The 14,952-nt window shown below is 36.8% G+C and overlaps 1 protein-coding gene across 15 annotated transcripts in view; it reads left to right on the top strand.

Annotated features, from left to right (window-relative positions):
* Positions 1-14,952, top strand: part of NRG3 (neuregulin 3) — a 1,113,017-nt gene that overhangs the window by 350,253 nt on the left and 747,812 nt on the right. For 9 of the 15 annotated variants that reach the window (XM_054522350.2, XM_054522349.2, XM_054522347.2 and 6 more), the window contains one exon: positions 258-335. The exons of the other annotated variants lie outside the window; for them this stretch is intronic. In XM_054522350.2, coding sequence (XP_054378325.2) covers positions 258-335 — 78 coding nt within the window. The remainder of the gene's footprint in view (positions 1-257; positions 336-14,952) is intronic. 15 annotated transcript variants of the gene reach the window in all.

Below are 14,952 nucleotides of genomic sequence, written 5' to 3'. Positions count from 1 at the left end.
AGATGGCTCTTCTCCTAACAGGCGCTCCTCAAATTCCAGATCTCATTTTTCTGTCTTCTCTCAGGTACCTCAGACTTCTGACCTTTTTTCTGGTTACTAATACAGACTTTCATTGTTTTTCCCTTTTGCTGAATCTATAAATATTATTATTTCTCAGACATTTTGTTTTGTATGCATTTATGAGACAATTGGCCAGATGGGGCTACAAGAGGAGACACAGGAGAGACTCGAGAAAATAAAGTATTTTTTACTCACAGGTCCTAGAGACAGGAGGCATGCCATACATGGCAACATGGGGAAGACCAGAGTGGTCAGGAGGCAGAAACAGGAGCAAGGTAAGTTGTAAGGCATGGCCTTTATTGGGGTTTCTGAGAGAAGGGTAAGGCAGGATAGGATGAACAGTTTAGGACTACTTTGAATAATTTCTCCAGAATTTGGGAAACATTGGTGTTCTCTAGTTGCCTGGTACCTGGCCCTGGGTTGCTTAAGACAGAAGAATATTGTTTCCACGGTATATGGGCAAGGTAGAGGAAATGTGGCTCTGGGTTGGCTAGTTTGCATGCTTCAGGCTGGTCCCTTTCCTATCTTAAGAATTGGCGGACGTGCGCAGTGGCTCACCCCTGTAATCCCAGCATTTTGGGAGGCCGAGGCGGGCGGACCACGAGGTCAGGAGATGGAGACCATCCTGGCTAACACGGTGAAACCCCATCTAAAAAATTAGCCGGGCATGGTGGCGGGCACCTGTAGTCCCAGCTAATCGGGAGGCTGAAACAGGAGAATGGTGTGAACCCGGGAGGCGGAGCTTGCCCATGACCCGAGATGGCGCCACTGCACTGCAGCCTGGGCGACAGAGCGAGACTCCATCTCAAAAACAAAACAAAAAAAAACAAAAAAAGAATTGGCTATCCTCAGGCAAAGGCGATCTCTTCCCCAGTTAGAAAGATTTTCTAAGATATCAAAACATCACAAGGTACAGAAAATTTAAATATACATTTATCTACAATACAACCTTGTTCTGGGCCTTCTTTTCCCTCAGTTTCTTCCTATCATGACTTTCAATCCAGTAGCCTAAAATGCCATCTATCTTCTAATGACTTGCCTGAGATTCACTCTTGTGTATCTAACTGCCTCTTTGCCCCATGAATTTTCAAGTATGTCCAAAACATACGTCTTGGTTCTCCTCCCCACTCTTGCTTCTCCCCCAATCTTCCCTTTCAAGATAAATGGCACCATCAGCCAACCAGGAGGTCAAACCAGAGACCACTGGCTTCTTTAATTCCATTACCCTTCCCTTCCTATCCCACAACCACCTACTTACACCCACACTTAAGAACCTTTTAACCATCTACTCATCCACAAAATTTGGTTCTTCCTTCAACATAAATCTCAAATTCAGCAACTTCCCTATACTTCTGCTGCCACTGCCGCTACCACCCTGCACCAAGCAAGCCACTTTCATCTTACCCCTTTTCTGTCACAGTACCCCCCCATCATATTCTCCACATTTATACTCCTAGCTGCTCTACAAACCATTTTTGATTAATATTGGTAAAACAAATGACATCACTCCCCAGCTCAAAACCGTTCTCATTGATTTCTAGCTGTATTCAAGATGAAACATGCAAACCTTACCAGGGTCCAAATGCCTTCCCAGCATAAACCTGTTCTCTTCTCTGGTTTTTCCAACATATTTTTTTTTCACTCTTCTTTCTTCCCCAACTCACTACGCTCCAATACCAGTGGTCTTTTATCAGTTTCTGGAACATGTTCCTGGTCTTGATTCAAAGGAAATTTAATTAAATAAAGATCTCCATAGAAAAACTGTCTCTGTCTACTCTGTCTAAATTATTCCCTTCCTATGGTATTTTCCATTTCAGCAGTTTGTCTGTTTCCTTCAAAGCAGCTGATCACAGTTGCAATTACATTTACTTGTGACCTTATTTTGTATTTGGTCATCTGGACGTTATGTTCCAGGAGAGTAGGGATAATATGAATGGTTTTCTCACCATCAGATCTCCAGTTCCATCACAGAGTAATAACATTATAGGCACTCAAGGGTAGGCACATACGGGACATACCCAATAAATAATTGTTGAATGAATGATTTAAGTTCAATTTGTTACAATATTTTATTCAAAATACAGCAATCATTATTAACAAAACATGAAAGAGAAAAATGAGAGAGAGCTACAGCAGGGACAGCATCATAAAAGTTAACTGGGATTTGGGCTTCTATTAGTGGCTTCAGCTCACTAAGATCTTTATACCAAGTCAAGTCAGGAGAGGCTGGAAAGAGAACTGAGAAGGCTGGCTGACAAGGCTGTCTCCACTTCACCTTACCTGCCGTGATTGTGACCATGCTATGCAGTGGGTCTCCACTGATAACTTTCTTCCTTCAGCCATGCTTGCCTTGTTACTCTGTAATCGGGATGTGTTTATATTTCTTATTTTGGCAGAAACACTCAAGAGAAGGGGCTTCATTTTAGTCTCAACTTACAACTGCTCTCTCCAATAATTTTTGTGTGTGACATATCCTAATTAGGCTCAGTGTCTTCCTTGCATTCCCAGCAACTTCAGTGACAGATAATTCTATTAAATTTGGGAAGCAATGAGACTAGGGCAGGGGTTGGCCAGCAATGGCCTGAAGGCCAGATCCAGCCTGCCACTTGTTTTTGTAAGCAACAAATTTTTTGGAACACAGCTGCACCCATTCATGTACGTATCATTCATGACTGCCTTCCTGCAAAAATATTAGTACTGAGTTGATGGATATTGATGGTGGAGTTCACAAAGCTGAAAAATAACTTACTATCTGCCCCTTTACAGGAAAAGTTTGCCAACATCTGGACTAGAGTATGATCTTCTTTATTCTAGCCTTAGATACAGTGTTAGAACAGTTTAACTATTTTTCTAACATCTCTATTTATACATTATTAATTAATTTCAGGGAAAATTGGATTTTGTTTACATCTTCCAATATCATTTAGTTCAGACCCTATTATGTTCCAGGCATTTACTTAATCGATAAAGAAAGCTTTTTGTGACCTTTCCATCTCAAGTAATCTCCCACTGCTCTTAAGGCCTATATTGTTTTGCCACCCTAGCACTTTATCTCTCATAGAGCGCTATCTCACCTGGTGCTTTATCTCCCATAGCACACAGCATTTTGACCTTGTATGTGAATCATATGTGTGCATGGCTAATCTAGCCTACAGGTGTGGCATTGTGTAAAGAAAATTGTATTTTGAAAATGACGATTGCTAGGCTCTGAGCTGCATAGTAGTAGGGATTCTGCCTCTTTTGCTGAACTGGAAACTTGTCCAGTGTGTGTCACTTGGTAGACGTTTTATCATCCATGAATGAGTCCGCATTATGCCTCTATATAATAGAGACTTGCCTCCTTGCTTTTCGTAGATGACAGTAGAACTGGATCTACGATGAACATTATTTAGCATGCCCCATCCCTGCCAGACACACACACAGACACACACACACACCCCCCTCACTCTCACTGGTGTCTTGTGTCCACTGTTTCTAATCATTAAATTGAGGTTAGGTTTGGACACTGTACTTTTACAGTCAGTCGTTAGAATCCTAACTCTGTCATTTATCGAGGGACTTTGAACAAGATACAAAGATGACCTTTAATTTCCTCATCTTTTAAATGTAGCTAATCACAGCCACCTTCCAGGACTGTAGTAGGAAGTAAATGAGATAGGAAGCACAACTGGAAGGAGCTGGCATAGCCCATAACTCACTGTAAGTGGTCAGTAGAGGTCAGCTTTGTTCATAAGGCCTGCGACTTCCACTCCAAACTGCTGAAGGAAGCCCTGCTTCTCAGTTACCTGAATTGTAGTCTCCAGGGGTGTGAAAGCCAGGGTGCTTCTTTAAATTTCCAGCTCCCTGTGATTTCAGATCCCCTCATTCAGTCTTTGCCATCCTCGTACATTGCATTACAATCTGCCACAGTGTGGAAGCCAGAACTCTGAGTCATTACTGCTGTTTCCTGCATCCTAAAGGCCTCGGAAATATGTCTTTACTCCGTCCACTTCTCACTTAGTTTCTCAGTCATCTGTTTAACTCAAACCATGATTTTATTTTCCCTGGTCTGATTGAAAAATCTTCATCCTGGCCTCCCTCTACCTCCTTCTCCATATGAAAACTAGAACTCTTTTTTTTTTTTTTGAGACAGAGTCTCGCTCTGTCGCCCAGGCTGGAGTGCAGTGGCGAGATCTCTGCTCACTGCAAGCTCCGCCTCCCAGGTTCATGCCATTCTCTTGCCTCAGCCTCTTGAGTAGCTGGGACTACAGACGCCCACCACAACGCTCAGCTAGTTTTTTGTATTTTTAGTAGAGATGGGGTTTCACCGTGTTAGCCAGGATGGTCTGGATCTCCTGACCTCGTGATCCGCCCATCTCGGCCTCCCAAAATACTGGGATTACAGGCGTGAGCCACCGCACCTGGCCTAAAAAAACTAGAACTCTTAAACACATATATCAGACAATGTCTTTTCGAAAACTCCTAATGATTTCTCATGAAGATTGACATAATATCAGATCCCTATGCAGTGGTCTACAGGCTGTCATGGAGATGCCCCTAAATTAATTGCGTATCTTGGAGTTTGTTCACAGTATACCAGGCTCCAGGTCCCATGAACTGATGTCAGTAGCTTTAAAGACCAAATTATTTTCTGTCTCAGCACTTTTGAACATTTTATGCCTCCTCCTTGTAAATCTTTCTGCCTCTCTTTGCAAAGGTCATTCTTTATATCCATCAGGTGTCAGTTAAAATTATACTGTTGGAGATCTCTATGAATACTCCATTCTTTTTGTCATTTCTTTTCTTAGAATCCTGTTTTTCTGCTTATTCTTACAACAATTTGTAATTTTATAGATAGATAGATAGCAATCATTTACTTATTTTTGTTTGACATTCCTATTACTTTGTATACTCTGGGAAGGCTGAACTATGTCTACTTCATTCATTCATTCATCTATGCTCAGACCTAGTGCATTTTTTTTTTGCTATATAGTAGTGCTTAATATATTATTCTTGAATGAATCAATCATTCAATCAATCAACAATGATTTTAGGCAAATTTACCTCTCCCCAGCATATTTTCCTCTGAGTATAAATGGCTGGCTGAAATTCTGGCCTGTAAATAGAAATGTATATTTCCTAAGAAGACTGTGAATATACCAATGATTTGAAAAACGAACGGAGGTTCTTACATGACTTTTACTCTAAGAAGATAAGTCCCTTTCAGAATGATGGTTTTCCCAAATCTAGTAACAAGACAAAGTAAGAGCATTTTGTTGCTTCACTCTTTAACATTTTAATTTTCAAACATTTAAATTTCAAAGAAATTTAATTTAAATTTCAAAATTTAATTTTAACATTTTAATTTTAACATTTTAATTAAATTTAAATTTAAATTTCAAAAGTATTGGTTTCAGGTTACAGTTGGTAAAAGAAACATTTTAAGATATCTTTCAGCAATCTCAGTGTTTCTCTGTAATCTTAAATTTGAAGATACTGATTTTACTATATTGGTAGCAATCTTAAAGTTAATATTCTACTTTAGCTTCATATCTCAGAACGATATACAAAACAAGGATTTCGATTTTATTTGGAATTATAGAATGCCTTTACAAAGCCTGAATTTGTTCATAGCTCATGAATATTCCTTTTGTAGTGTTGTTTTCCCATTTTAGAATTCAGCAAAAGAAACTTGAATTCAGACTACATTCTAAGCATCAATAAGTATAACAATCCTATAACAGAGGCAAATATAAATGCCTGTTCTAAAAAAGCTTAAAAGGAAAAAAAAGTCCTTATTGAGTATGTAAAATATCAAGTTTTTACTCATTTAATCATCATCCATGAGGTGACAACTATTATCTCAATTTTGCCGGTGGGGAAAAAGTCATACAGAAAAGTCCCTTGTTCAAAGTCACATTGGTAGTAAGTGAGTGTAAGGATTTGATTGCAAGTTTCTTAAACATCAAAGTTCAGGTTCTTTTCATTGCTGATTGCCTTCTGACTTTTTGCATCATCCAGTTCTTTTTCTTTCTCTCCCCCAACCCTTTTCCCCATTCTCCATTCCCTTTCCCCTACCACCTTGAGACAACCATTCTAATTTATATAATGTGTACATTTGGATTTGTGTGTATTCTTACATGCATTTTTTATTTACTTGATGCTAGTTTCCACTTTTTTGATTAAACATTCTATTTTTCAGCTCACATTGTTGTGTGAGCTATATAATCTATCACTTCTCATTGCAGCATGATTCTTTCCAGTAATGGAAAACTGGTTTTCTTCTAACTTTCTACCATCATAAATTACTCTGCAGCTAAAAGGCCTGTGTCACTTATTTTTAGTGCATTATTTTTAGGTTACACCATATATATATATATATATAATATTTATATAATATATGTACTTTGTGCTGCCTTTGCTTTAAAAGTTCTTTGCTTCCTCCAAGTCATAAAGATATTTTCTCATAGTTTTTTCTTATATCTATAGGTTTACATCTTAGATTTAGATTTTTATTCCACCTTCGTATCTGCTGTTAGCTTAGTGCCCGTTTTATTTTGATATATAGTGTGAGCCAGTATTTATAATATGATCTATTAAACAATTAAATAGTTTAAATATTTTTGTATTGTATTCACAAAAATAAACTTATTTTTAACTTCTATGTGTATATATATATATATACATACATACATATATATACACATACACACACACACATACACATATATATGTATATATATATATATATTTTTTTTGAGATGGGGGTCTTGCCCTGTTACCCAGGCAGGACCTTAGGCATGTGCCACCACGCCTGGAAAATTTTTGTATTTTTAGTAGAGATGGGGTTCTGCCATGTTGGCCAGACTGGTCTCAAATTCCTGACCTCAGGTGATCCGGCCGCCTTGGTCTCCCAAAGTGCTGGGATTACAGGCATGAGCCACCGCGCCCCGCCAGGTTACACCATGTTATCTAAAGATTTTTCTGTGTCTTTACAACCAATTTTTTTGCCAATTTAATTGGTGTAAATGATATTTATTGTTGTTTTAATTTATCTGATTACCAATTGATTTAAGCACCTCTTTGTTTACCTGTTAGCATTATTAGTTTGTCAGTCTTAAATATTACAAATATCCTTCCTCAGTCTGTAATCTATGAGTTTTTTTGCTTATTTTTTGCTGCCTTTGCATTAAAAGTTCTTTACTTCCTCCAAGTCATAAAGATATTTTCTCATGATTTTTTCTTATATCTATAGGTTTACATCTTAGATTTTGATTTTTATTCCACCTTCGTATCTGCTGTTAGCTTAGTTCCAGTTTTATTTTGATATATAGTGTGAGCCAGTATTTATAACATGATCTATTAAGCAATGAAATAGTTTAAATATTTTTGTATTGTATTCACAAAAAGAAACTTATTTTTAACTTCTAGGGAAAGAAAAGTGACTCTTAATATTATAATGCCTTTCCCATAATAGAGAGTACTGGCATTTTTTTTAACTAAGTGCAAGTCATATTTTAGGTCTGTTTTGAATCTGATCAAAAAAGTTTTTCCTATTTGTGTGAGTCTGTAAAGGCATATTTCCTTTTGTTTTTTCTGCTTTAGCCTAGAGTTCTCGTTGGAACTGACATGACATAGGATTTTACATTGAATGGTTCAAGAAAGAATAACTCTTTTTTCCCCCAGCAATTAATATACCACTATCGATATAATATTATATGATTTTATCAGTTTAAATGGAAAACTGAAATTAAAGGGAAATTCTTTATTAAAGATAATTTATTTGAATTGGTAAATTATATGCATTTGAAACAAAAAATAATCATTAACAGACTTTTATTTCTTTTCCAAATATGAAGACGAAAGTGTAGATTTCAGATACATATAAAATGCTTGTTTTATTACAGCACTATATGATTTTAATAGAATTATTTTCCACTAAATGATGATTGCTTAAGAATTTTGGAAGAATGGAATTTTTGAAGTATGAGCTAGAATTGAAGGGAAGATGAAGAGTCCGAAATGGTTCCTAATTCCATTAGGGGAAAAAGACTTTTCAGTCAGTCACTCGCGTGTCCACAGAGAAATGTCTGATGCTATTTCAGGGGATAATCTAGTGGAAGAAGATGGCCTCAAGTGAAATGCTTAGTTGATTATGTAGTTCATTCCAGAATAAATAGGCTATTTACTTTGTCTGAAAGTTCAATAGATTTGGATTTCAGTCAAATGGAATGGCATTAGATCTTTCTTTATGAATGTTGATACAAGTGTGTTTAGAGAAGACTTCTATCAGTTTTTATTAATAATATTCTTATTGATTGAGTTTTCTTCTCCCTCATTTGCTCAATGCTCCAATTTTGTAGAGGTCATTTTATTTTTGACAACATTATGACATAGGCAAGTAGAAGCCTCTAAGATTTTTTTTTAAAAACCCTGTTACAATCTTTTATTCTTATAATTTTGTAACTTTGTTAATCAAATGCTGTGGAGACAAACTGCAAGAGGAAAGGTTCTTTTTAAGGGTACACACATTTTGGAAATGAAATTCCTTGAGTTTTTGGGAGAAAATAAGAAACCTGCTGATTTGCTGAGCTAGAATAATTTATACTTTTCTATGAACATTAGAGAAGTGATATACTTTAAGGTGTGAGGACAAAAACTTGCAAAAAGACAACATTGCATTTGAATTATAGATGGCATCTAAATGATAAAATGTATAAAAATATCCCTAAAAGACAATTTCTTTATCATAATTGAGAGGGGAGCAGTAGTGTATAGGAGAGTTTGCCACACAGAAGATCAAATTTCAGCTCTGACATTTCCTACTTTGAGAATCTAGCTGAATTACAATTCTAAACTTGTGTCCTTATCAGTTAAATGTCTATATCTGACAGTATGCTAGGGGTATCTTTTGTGCCTAGCTTAACTGGGCCCTCAGCTGTTTATTTTTTAAATTTTTCCTTCTGTCCTCCATCACCATTCCCAGATTCTTACATTAAGGACAACTAAGCTAAACATTACTCATAAGGAAGACACCTTGTTTGTTTTATTAATAGCTAGTTTAGCACATAATACATTTTAAATTGTCTGCCTGTGACTAATGGCAAAAGGGGTAAGTCCGTATTTCTTTAGAGAAGTAAAATAATTGGCCTTTATTTACAGTGATCTTGTAATCTTTGTTCTTTTGTGGTGGTTACTAATTATGTCAGTGTCAAACTAATTATATTAAGTAATGGAGGTTAAATTCCCCCAGTGACTTACAATACAAGAATGGAATATTTTGGCATTAAAGAATCACTTTTCTTTTGGAAGTACATCGCGAAGTCTTCACAATATACATATTTGTCAATTACCATCTGTGTAAAGCAACAGACAGCCGCTCAGTAGCATTTCCTGGAGTGGACTGGAAGGATCTTTCTCACCATATGACTCTGAGACAGTTAGAGACCCACCAAACTGAAGATTACTTGATGTAAATTCACAGCACATACCCGGTTGATACAGTTTATATTAACATGTTTCTTCTAAGAAACAATAAGCTCTTTTTTTCCAATAAGGAAAATATTTTTATCTGGGAAAAACTGTACAACATTTATATGGTGAATGATATTCTTTTAAAATAATTTGTTGTAAGCCTTTCCTAACAGTGGGATATGACAAACTAGAACATGTGCAATACAAGTGATATTTTACTGGATTACTCAGAAATGTAATCCAACTTCAATTGTGGATGCCCCCAGTTTTGTTTGTTTTCTATGTCTGGAATTTTCTTGTCATAAAATTCTAAATTATTTAAGGTGAATATCCTTTGCAAAAGATGGTGTCTAAATTATGTCTCCAGGAAAGTTAGAAACCTGCAGTTTCAGGAATATTTTCATTGAGTACCCATCAAGGACCAGAAAATGTATTAGGGACAAAGAACATTTCTGTAAATAGAACAGGCAATGATATTTGCCCACCTATTGGGCTTGTATTTTCTCTTTGAGTAACCACTATGTGCTAAGTGAAATGTAGTCAATTTAAAATGATTTATAAAACAATAAGAAAAAAGTCATTTATAGGTACAACATTCTTTCTAAGGAGTGCAGAAGCTGAAGTTATTGTTTTGCTGGGACCTGGAGATGTTTGCATATTCAAAATTGGGGAAAGAGCTAATTACTTGTATTGTAGAAGAAGACTTTGGAATTCTTGTGGAGGAGATTAGGTGGAGAGAGAGGTTGGGGGTGTGAGAGAGAGTAAGAAAGAAAAAGTGAAGTACATGTGTTTCCCAAATGTTGTGTTTCTGTACATCTCAGCCAGGGAACCCATTCTCCACCCATCTGACCACTTCTGCCTTATTTACAAATTTTGATTTGCTGGAAAGGGAATTCTACTGGCAAATGCACAGTCTGTTTCTCACTGATACACCTTGGCTGAGTTCCTACCTACAGTCTGACCCTATTGAACAGAAAATGTTAAGGACTTCCCGTTAGGGCTTGTGCTTAAGCCTCAGGTTGAACCTACTTGATCCTTAAGAAAAGCAAACAAAGCAAAACTCTCAGACAGAAAGCATTGTATACTTATTTCCTTCCACAAAATTTTATTGTGCACTGTATTGAAAGGGCTTTGCTGAGCTTCACACATTTCCTTCATACAACTTTTACTGCATGTAAAAGAGACCCACTCCAAAGTTAAAGTGATATGTTGTCAGAACATGAAATCAAACCAGAAGTAAAAATACTGTATATGTAAAAAATATAACAGCCTTCTAGTAAATATGCAAAAATCAAAATATGCAAAAAATCAAACAGCCTTCTAGTAAATGCAAACATATTGGAAACATGATCATTACTGATAACCAGAAATGTCTCTAATAGCAGAAAATAAACAGAAAATGGAGAAGACATAATCAAAGAAATAATAAAAGAAAATGTGACTTAAATTTACAATATAAGTGCCCCACTACAATTTAAAATTTTAAAAAGACAAGCTGAAGGCACATATTTATGAAAATTCATAATACTAGAGTTAAAGAAAAAAATTTAAGGTTTTTAGAAATAAAAATTGAGTCAAATCCTAATGATTAGTACTCAAAATGACTTTACACTTTCCAACAGTGACCCTAGAAATTAGAAGAAATTGCAGCAATGTATTCATATTCTGAAGGAAAATAACTATCTTTCGGTCTGAATTGTCCTGATTATATAAAGGTTAAGTAAATAAGTTACTCCAATTTCCCATAGTTAATTTTTTAAAGAAATATAGATCTTGACTTCCAGCTACTACACAAAGTTTTTAACTTGGAGGAAACTGCTAACTGAGCTGTGATGGTAAGTAAAATGTGTATTTCTTTTCTTTTGGGTACAATAGCTATATCATTATACAGAAAAGGAGAGAAATTGCTATGCAGGATTTAGTGATATTTTCAAGGATAGCATTTAATAGGAGAAATTTCTGCTTGAGGTAAAGATCTGTCTGGAAATTTTTGTTAGACTAATTTTTTTAAATGTTAATTATGATGCTATGTTTTTTCTGAATCCATTCAAGGAGATGAATAGTCAAAAAAGAAGGTGTGCAGACAGTTGCTTAATGAGATCTGAGAAGGAAATTTAGAATCCTATGTTCTTTTAATCATCAACAGACATTTTACCTAAAAGTCTAGAAAGACACCATTGTGAATTTTTTTCCTTTCTCCTGTAACTCTTTCCTATGGCTTGGACAGTGTCAATAGCATTCATGCTGTTCAACTGGCAGGGAACCTAATTATGGCTGTTTTATCTGAAGCTCAGATAATTTCAGAGCACTTTGAAAAGATTATTACCTTAATCTACCAGTTAAATTCTTCAGTGCACTTATGAGAACCATAGCATCAACTCTGTAGATTGTAAGAGAAATCTAGAATTTAGAAAGATGAGGGAGTGAGCAAAATGAGCATTGAATTAGAAGTCTGGAGACCTAGGTTCTGGAACTATTTTTGGGTAGTTGACTTCATCTTTTTGAAGTGCCATTGCCTAATCAGAAAAATAAGGACGATGGAATAGGTGGTCTTCTCAATCTAAATTATTTTGTTGAATTTTCTTCTCTACTTTGAATTCTCAAAAGTATTTTGCTTTAGAAGGGTTCTATTAGTGTGTATAATGATGTAAAGCAGCGGTCCATAACCATTTTGGCACCAGGGATCATTTTTGTGGGTAACAATTTTTTCACAGGCCACGGGGTACTGGGAGTGGGGGATGGTTTCGGGATAACTCAAGTGCATTACAATTATTGATTGACTGATTTGTTGGAGACAGAGTCTCGCTCTGTCACCCAGGCTGGTGTGCAGTGGCTTGATCTCGGCTCACTGCAACTTCCGCCTCCTGGGTTCAAGCAATTCTCCTGCTTCAGCCACCTGAGTAGCTGGGACTACAGACGCCCACCACCATGCCTGGCTAATTTTTTGTATTTTCATAGAGACGGGGTTTCGCCTTGTTGCCCAGGCTGGTCTCGAACTCCTGAGCTCAGTCAATCTGCCCTCCTCAGCCTCCCAAAGGGCTAGGATTACAGGTGTGAGCCACGGTGCCCAGCCAGTGCATTACATTTATTGTGCACTTTGTTTATATTATCATTACATTGTAACATATAATGAAATAATTATACAACTCAACATAATGTAGAATCAGTGGGAGCCCTGAGCTTGTGTTCCTGCAACTAGAGGATTCCATCTGTGGGGGATGGGAGGCAGTGACAGATTATGAGGCATTAGATTCCCATAGGGAGAGCATAACCTAGATCCCTCGCATGTGTAGTTCACAATAGGGTTCTCACTCCTGTGAGAATCTAATGCTGTGGCTCATCTGACAGGAGATGGAGCTCAGGTGGTAATGCAAGCAATGGAGAGTGGCTGTAAATACAGATGAAGCTTTGCTCACTCACCAGCAGCTCACCTCCTGCTGTGCAGCCTGATTCCTAACAGGCCAAAGACCAATACAGGTCCATGGCCCAAGGGTTAGGGACCCGTGATGTAAAAGACTTACATATGTTGGTGAAAAGAGCAGACACAGAGAAAATTCCACACACACATGGATTTAAATCTTGGATTTATTCTTAGGAGCAGTATCATCTGGAATGGATTATTCTGCTTCTCTGAGATTCACCTTCTACAACTATAAAAAGAGAAACATGGCACTTAGTTTTCAATATTTTTTAAAAATTGCTAATAATATAAGTAAAGTACCTGACATAATAAAAACATTCAATTAATAGCAACTGTTATTTGTGTGATGTTTTCTAACTTAAGAACTAGGACATGAATTTAACCACACAGGAATTCTCATTTTTGAGAAGATAAAGAATGAGGAAAATCTGAAAAATATTGGAAATCAATAATAAAATTCTACTTTGATCAACTATTTATTTCAGCATTCCCTAATTTGCCCTGCTCTCGGGTACATTAGAATACATTTATCCTACTTCACACTTTGAAAAATCTGTGCAAATGCCATGATTGTAGCATTAGCCTGATTTTTTCCCAGTCTTCTCTTTTTTTTTTTTTTTTACTCAACATATATTGTGAAACACTCGGGTATTTATTCCTCAGGAAAGTATGACATATGAATGAGAGCTAGATGATAAGATCCTGTGATAATAAATTTTTGAGGTTAGTCTCCCTGTGTCCTTGCAGTTTTCGCATGTGAGTACTTACTCTGTGGAGTCTACACTTGTATGTAAAAGGCAGTTTCTGTGTTAACTGGTTTATTTTAAAAAGAAAAGACTTGGGGCAGTGACCATCTTCCTTTTCTGGAGACACTGATATTAGATCATTCCCAGACTGGCCTATTTTGCTTTCACATACTGCAAAATGCTTGATATGCCTCATTTTTTTGCTTTAGTAATCATTCAGACTTTGACATGCATTTCTTGAGGGTGTTATAACATGTTTTTGAATTTTCTCCAGGAAGCACTCTGATGATGTGATGAATAATTTAGCTGGATAACTATTTACTAAAGAGAAAACACGAAGGATGAAAAAATCTAAACAAACTTTTTTCACGGAGATAAATAATGAGGGCACCTACTGTTTCGGCAAACGGTATAATTACTGCTTTCCTGGTTACCAGTGAAATCTGGGATATGCTAATGCTTTGGCATAAACAACTGAATATAAATCTCAATAATTGAAGTCTGACCAAAAGTGGGGTTAAATATGTCTAAGAGGTCAAACACAGTTAGAGCAGAAAAAAAATAATGGGAAATTATCTTAGTCTGAATCACAAGATGGCATGTTTTGCTTTTACTCAAAAGAGAAGGAACTGGTATTTAGAGGGAGTTTTTTTTTCAGAGAGTAAGGCATTCAGAGTCACTGGGTCCGAGTGTGAATGCTGGCCCACCTGCTATGTGAATGGTCTTGAGCAAGGAAATACATCTCTCAGCCTGGTTTTCCACTTCTCTAATATAGGATCACACCCTCTGCCTTGGCTACATAAGAGAACTGTTATAAGGTATGCTAAAGTTGCAACTGAGAAAACCTGCTGTAAGCTATAAAGGACTAGGAAATGTCAGAAATGATTGTAATGCTGTTGGCCCTTCAGCTGCAGTGCCAGCTGCAGAAATTAAAACGAGGCTGAAAATTTGATGTTGCCCTTGGAAGTGAGGGGAAACATTGCTTATGGCGTTGTTCTCCTCAGCAAACCTGGTCTAACATGTCTGCCCAATCCAGTGAACGTATTTCAGCATGTGTCATGTGGGACGCACCTTATGAAGGGCTGTCTATACAGATGTTAGGGTATATCTTAGTTAATTTGGCTTATAACAAAGTGCCGTAGAGTGGGTAGCTCATAACAAATAAATTTATTTTTCACAGTTCTGGGGGCTGGGAAATTTGAGACCAAGGACCCAGCATGTTCAGGTTCCTGTGCGGGCTCTCTTCTGGGCTGCAGACGGCCACCTTCTCGC

This window comes from Pongo abelii, chromosome 8, assembly GCF_028885655.2.
Source record: "Pongo abelii isolate AG06213 chromosome 8, NHGRI_mPonAbe1-v2.0_pri, whole genome shotgun sequence".
NCBI lineage: Eukaryota > Metazoa > Chordata > Mammalia > Primates > Hominidae > Pongo > Pongo abelii.
This window is presented reverse-complemented; position numbering and strand designations above follow the sequence as displayed.